General features: G+C 34.8%; 1 protein-coding gene across 1 annotated transcript; it reads right to left on the bottom strand.

Annotated features, from left to right (window-relative positions):
* Positions 1-603: 603 nt before the first annotated feature.
* On the bottom strand, positions 604-4,543 carry LOC134282701 (cerebellin-1-like). The gene is made up of 3 exons (XM_062765108.1): positions 4,483-4,543; positions 1,871-2,030; positions 604-1,048 (listed from the first exon to the last, which is right to left on the bottom strand). Exons 1-3 carry the CDS (start codon positions 4,483-4,485, stop codon positions 660-662), a joined length of 552 nt encoding a protein of 183 aa, XP_062621092.1. The 5' UTR covers positions 4,486-4,543; the 3' UTR covers positions 604-659.
* Between the last annotated feature and the right edge of the window lie 2,642 nt (positions 4,544-7,185).

Here is a 7,185-nt window from a genome sequence, read left to right as displayed (position 1 = left end):
CATTCTTGATATTAGAAACACTAAAGAGATATCAAATCGTAATAATCCAATGTACAGTTGTCAGTCAGGCGGAACAAACCTCATAAGCACACTTTCTCCGAGGACAAAAATAACTCAGTCTCACTCTGTGTATTCTTGGCAGGATGGAGCTGCGATGAATTTCAGTTGTATATATTCCTTAGAATTTAATAACATTATATTTGGCTACATATAACAATAACTCTACTCCCTTGGAGTTCATTTAGGCCAATATCATTTGCACACATTAATGACATGTTTTATTATATCCACGGATAAATAGCATAGACATAAAGAATAGAATATCAGAGACAGTAGACATTACCATTATGCACAATGAGAAGTAAAGACAAATATCAATTAGTACATTTGGAGATAATAAACTCATAAAATCAATGAAAGCCCTTAGGGTTACTCCTACCTCTACTCACTGAAATAAATATTTGGGAAAAACAAATTGTTATATGTATTCAGCCTAATGTCATTAATCAGAACGGAAATCGACTTGCTTTTTGCAGAGAAAAAAACCAAGCCCGGTCCTAAAGGTCAGATTCCTATAAATAATGAAGTGTTCCTTTATTCAATAAGTATGCATGGATTTTTCAGCGAAAAAGATTTTGTGTCTTTATTATTTTTATTATCTAACTGATCTTTGCACCTGTAAAAGATGTGTATGATTCTCGAATGGTGGCACTTCCCAAATGGTCTGCGATGTAGACAATATCGCCCTTCTCAATCTGTAGTGTGGCGGAGTTGCTACAAGTTATCCATTTACATCCCCCTCCACTGCTGTTGCATGCCTGCCAGCTTTTCGCTTTCCCATTTACAAAGAGAGCAGCATGAGATGCTTCATTAGGATTGCTCAGTGTTTCGTAAGAGAATATGTATATCCCTCCTTCGGGTGCTATGAATTTTCCAGTCTCTGCGTTGTAGCCTTTCATTACATTCGTAATGACCTTGTCGTAGACCCAGACTACTCCTTTCGCATATGATTTTACTGAACCCATATAGGCATGGAATGCTACAGGATCTGCAAATAATTAGAGAAAAAAAAATTTCTGAATTGCAGACCATCCTTCGCGTATGAAATTTTCAAGAGGTAAAATGTATAACGACATATACTTAAGGTTAATTCAATCATATTTTCAAATTCAACGCAAACATTTTCATTTACTTAAAAAATGCTTCATGTACATGATAAGAAGAATATGCACCGAAGAAAAAAAAATATCTTCCTCACACGGTACAAAGTTTGGTTGTTTACGGAACGCTTAATGTTCAAATTGTTTTCATGCAAGCTGCGTTATGAAACTAATGTAACATAAAATTTAAGAGAATCAAAGGGAATTTCAATAACTATAAGTTTTTTTATTAATTGATTGATTGTACATTGTTAAACGTCCCTCTCGAGAATTTTTCACTCATATAAAGACGCCACCTCTTGCCGGTGGAGAGCTGCAAATTTTGTCCTATACTCGGCACTCGGGCCATTGAGCAGGGAGGAACTTCTACGTGCTAGCGCGCCTACTGCGACACGGGACATCGGTTTATACGGTCTCATCCGAAGGACCGGTCTCCACGTTCCACAGTGGGATTCTTTGATTGAAGGGCTATGAACGTAATGATTCTTTTATGATTTCATATATAAATTAACACTTTTATAAAGAAATGGTAAAATAATATATCTCTGTTTCACCTAGATTTAACAAAAATTGTACAAAATTCGATTTCTTTGACGAAAGGGTATATGAAAACGCACATTTTGAAAACAAAAGGGTTTGTGCGTTGGCATATTCTTCATTCAAGATATTTTAAATTTCTATAGAAACCAACCATGGTTTTAATATCTTACCATTATTTCTGCTGCACTGACTTTCATCTACAATCAGTCTTACCGATTTCTGTAAGGTATCAAACTGGTCATCCAAAAATTTCCTGGTTAGATTTCTACAATCTCCATCGACTACAACCACGTGAAATATCAACCATGAGATAATACTTATCTGAAAATGCTTTTAGCGCAAAAAAAAAATACTTAGGTTAGATTTCCAGTATAAATAATAATAATTATGAAACTTTAATTAAAGAGGGTAACCTCGTTAGTGAATCCACCACTCTTCCCCAGGGCCTTCTATATATATCAATTACAAAAATATACAAGATACAATTCAAGATATATAACAGTAATAGGCTTAAGGAATAACAATAACAAAATTATGAATAGAGTGTCCATGTACGGATAATTAAAAATCACAAACATTGTAGATACAAAATCAAATCTTATTGTGCTCAAATAATTGTGCCACAGCTGATAATGTAATTTTTCTTAATTACACCCAAGGGGACCGACTGTAGTTTTCATTGCGCAATATTTCGCGCATCATAGTAAAACGACGCGTATTTAATGTTTTAAAGCAACTTTTTTAAACTTGATTAATAAAATTAAACAAAATTAAGAAGTTACAGGTTTAAAAATGTAATTAAAATTTTATACAACTGAATTTTTAATTGATTTTGTAACTGATAGGTAGGTTGACGTCAATATAGTGTGTTTTTGGCGTTATGATAAACTGAAGCTCTCAAAGAAAGGGGTAATAAAAATGTTATAAAATAAAAAGTAATAAACATACGCACTTGAAATTTAAAACCTAGAAATTTGAGAATCTTTCCATTATTCTTATCATTTTGTCATATAATACCTCTGTGTCAGTCATTTTTTGTAGAACTCTTCGTTAATTTTGGGACTTTTGAGATGTCCCCTCTGGTAACAAGACGGTAGAATTTTGTGTTTCTTACACATAATATACAATATAGTATTACTCATCATATATTATAGTTTGAATAAAAACTCTATTGTAGTATTTGTAAAATTTGCTTTAAAGTGCTAAGATTGGCACTCTCCTATATAATCCTATAGTAAACGTACCTATATTTTGAGACTGTCCCCTTAAAAATACTGGACGGTAGATTTCGCCCAAACTTTGAAGAGTTGCGCTATTGTAGTTTCCACACAATAAAACCACACTCGGCCCCTTTAAATGCGCGTAGAGATTTAAAAAGTCTAATGTGTTGGGGAAGATTATTCTTATTAATACTTTTAGTAAAAAGAGGTCTACAGTAAGTTTGTACGAAATTTTGTTAATCTGAGATCAAAATTAGTTTCAGATTGCAGATTATAAAAAGTTTAGGAGTGATTGATTATATACTGTTTAACGTCCGTCTTGAGAATTTTTCACTCATATGGAGACTCCACCAAATGCCGGTGGAGAGCTACAAATTTTGTCCTATACGCTGTACTTAGGGCCATTGAGCAGTGAGGGGTCTTTTTCGTGTCAGCACCTACTACGACACAGGACCTCGGTTTATAAGGTCTCCTCCTAAGGACCTGTCTGCACGTCCCACAGTTGGATTCGAACTTGCGACCAAGGATTTAACGCCTTCGCGACTCTAGAGCAGACGCTCTAACCATTGCGCCATACGGAAGACAAGTAGAGGAGTGGAATTCAAATAAATTACATTATGTTTCAATGTTTTAGCATATAAAAGTTTTCTTCATTCTCGGTGAAACTCTAGTCAATATATAAATTAGAACTTAACTGACAACTTATTCAATCGGTCAGCTGTACTATATATTAGAAATCCTATTCAAATCATGCATAGATTAGCAATGAAATTTGATAAAATTAGGGTTCATTTTAAAAACTATTGGATATCATTTTCTTCAAGTTCTATTTCAAAAGAAAGCAGACTCAAAAAGGAAATGGAATTCATACCGTAAAATGCTTAAGGAACAAAGCCTGTCAAAATTTATGTTGAATGTCACTGTTGAATACATTATAAATGGGCTACCTGGCATTTTATCAATACTTTATTATAACACTCCCCCCCCCCCCCTCCGCTTGAAAAGTAAGAGGGTATATAGCGATTGGGCATCTGTCCAAACGTCCGTCCGTCTGTTACAGTGTGTGGTACCCATTTCCTATCCGCAACACCTCTTACACCACTGAATGAAATTTAAAGATACTTTCACAGAATCTTTGTTACATAGTGCCATTCTACACCTTCTATATTACTTTTATTCCCACACATATTTTGGGTTTCCCACAGCAAACCATAGGCACTGCCTTTCTTTCTATTATATTGAAGGGCACCCATCCCTTCTCCGCAATTCCTCCTATACCACTGAATAAAATTTAATGATAATTTCGGAGAATCTTTATTACATAATCATGCCATTGTGCACCTCCTATTTTACTTTTTGATCTGACACATATTTTCGGTCTCTCAGAGCAAAATATGAACTTCCATTATAATCATATGGGAGGCGGGGGTATCATGTATTGAGCTCAATGCTCAAAGTACCTCTAGTTTGATTAAATAACTTCAATGAATGCATTGAATATTCGTAATTATTTTAAGCCTTTTAAGAACATATTGTGATGTGCAATATAATGAATTTCTTACCATTTTCCTGTTGCTCAACCCTTGAATTTGGTGAAGATTTCACTCGTTTATATAGATAGCTATGATCAGTTGAACAAACTAAATCAGTCATATACATGATTTATGTGTTTACTGCTAATACTTCACCATCTGGGATAAAGGATGATGTGGCATTCGGCCCCCAGTAAATTGACTAAAAATTAAATGTGTAAATTTTATTCTAATTTTTGCATGCACGTAATCACTGATATGTGTACATTAATGTAATTCTACTTTTACCCAAAAATAGATACGTAGATTGGAAGATATAGATCTTTAATTTGGAGTAGGGGTACCATGTTCACATCTAATTCCAACTGAATTTTGGTCCCACCCCACTCCTTGAAATACATTAGCGCAAAGAGGTGCATTTTTCTCCTATGGCTGGTCACTGTTTTTTTATGGAAGTCGACCTATTTGTGAAAGGAGAAGATTGTACTAAATAATTGCGCGCATATGTTATGTTTCGTTTACAAAATCTAGCTGGCCTTTCCCATAACGAACAGAGCTTTTCTGACGTGAGAATAAATGCATACAAATCGTCGCACAGGCGTGACTTTCTTATTAGCTGAGTTGGAGTACTACAAAAAAAAATACTATGAGTTGTTTAATTTTGGAAAAAGGCATTCTTTTACTTGCTTTCCTATAGACAACTTCATATGTATTTTTATCACAGAGTAAATGCAAATCTACATTTTACAACAATTTAAGGCTTTTGTTGACCATTTAAAGTTTGATTGTAGTAAAAATCACGTGTCAGTGAAAAATATAAGCATCTAGTAAATCAGCGTTTGGTTATTCAGTCGTCGTATTGGACATTTTTTCTCTGTAAGCGACTATGTACGAAATAATAACAATAGCACTATGAGGTAGACCCCCCTATGGTTCTAAGACCCGTCTATCATATTTATTTGCATTCATAAAAGAACATACGGTCACAAACCAGGCCCATTTTTTTTTCCATCACAGGGTCTATAGTTTCAAAGATAATGCAGTTTCTTCAAAATTATAAACGATACGAACTATCGACACTATTCATCATGTCTCATTTTCAGCCACTTGTTTGAAAGTAACAATATTGATAGTAGATTTTTTTTATACTTCGTCGTAGAAAAAAGGGCCCAAGACCATAGTTTGGTCAACTGATCCCTTTCAAACAAATATATAGCCTCTCCTGTTTCGAAAAAGATATGATTCAGTGGCTCTAAAATATACATTGCACACTTGTTACGTCCTGGTCAAGTTTTATCCGTACAGACAAAATGATTACCAAACAAAACAAGAGGCCCACGGGCCTTATAGGTCACCTGATTATCATGTGACAACTTTCCAGCGATTGTTTTTGATTCGTGTTTTAATCCAAAAGCATGAAATTCACAAATTTTGAAGGAGGCACCATTTCTTAGCAAAGAGCAGATTTCAAGGCATTAATTTATTTTTAGAGAAAGTAACCCCCCCCCGTACCCTTGACCCAGGGGCCCTGATATTATCCATTTTGAAACAGGCACTTTTCTTCATCATAAGGCCTGCATTTTTTTAATTTTTGGTTTAGTTACGAACATCAGAATGAAAAAGTCCCGAAGGAGAAGGAAATGAAAAAAAAATTTTTTTTGGATAAATCAATTATCAACATTTGTACATTTGTACATTGTCATATGCTTCTTTTTTATGCTATCCTAAGAGGCTCCTGGCCACTGGACAAATAGGAAAGTATCTAACATTTAATTGCTTATTTTATCTGCCAGTTTGGGCAAGTGATATAAATTTATGATGTTGATCAAAATATATTTTAAAAATCAATTCATTAAACTCTTTCAATATATCATTTTTTAATATGTGTTATGTAAATGTGTAGTCATTGTTCTTGATGCCTAAAATTATAATTCCTAATATCATAAAACAGACAGAGAGTATTGGGAGTAGGGTGAACATTTTCTCAATTTAGTGTAAAATAATTTTTCTGGCTGCCACAAACGATACTATTTGTGTATACTTGCTTTTGATAGTTGAATTTTTTTGTTTATTTCTTCAGGCTATATTGTTTATTTTTTCCTCAAATGGACTTAACTTCTCCCATAAGTAGTATAAGCGGCCTGGTTGGGTGGGTCAACTGAGTGCACTTTTGGGGCTGGGGGGGGGGGGATAGGTGGGTCAACGGAGTGCAGTCCCCCCTGGGGGGATAGCCGGGTCAAGGGAGTGCAGGTTAGGGGGTCTGTGGGGGATAGCTGGGTCAATTCATTACATATACCCCCTAAATACGGGGGTGTGTTTACACTGTGTTTACATTATACTATATTCGCTGCTACTACGATTCACAACGCTGCTACTACGATTTTGGCAGCGATTCAAGAATGTCATTATGACGTCACTCATTCACTGATTTTCCGAAAACGGAAAAAAAACAATAACACACAATAGAAACAAGAACACAGATTTTATTCAAGTAAAAAAATACAACCATTTACTTTTTCTTCTTCTTCTGTGCCTTTTCAGGGATCTGTAATCAATCACTTGTTACACCCCAAATTTGACAATAAATATTGAAGACAGTCTTAAAAGGCATACGAGCATTCAGGTAGTAGTCATAACTGGCTGGAAGTTTTCTCTTTACCAGGTCCACGAACAAATCTTGAAGACAGTCTTCTGAATTTCTGTACCAGATACTTCTATCCAGAATACCGTGAT

The sequence above is a fragment of the Saccostrea cucullata genome, unplaced genomic scaffold (genome assembly GCF_032062105.1).
Source record: "Saccostrea cucullata isolate Sc308-1 unplaced genomic scaffold, CSIRO_AGI_Scuc_v1 ctg17782, whole genome shotgun sequence".
Taxonomy (NCBI): Eukaryota; Metazoa; Mollusca; class Bivalvia; order Ostreida; family Ostreidae; genus Saccostrea; species Saccostrea cuccullata.
Note: the sequence above shows the minus strand (reverse complement) of the source record. Positions and strands in the feature narration are given on the sequence as shown.

Coding starts and splice junctions, on each gene's coding strand:
- LOC134282701 (XM_062765108.1), bottom strand. Junction 1,049..1,870: donor TCAGTGCAGCAGAAATAATG/GTAAGATATTAA, acceptor AATTATTTGCAG/ATCCTGTAGCATTCCATGCC.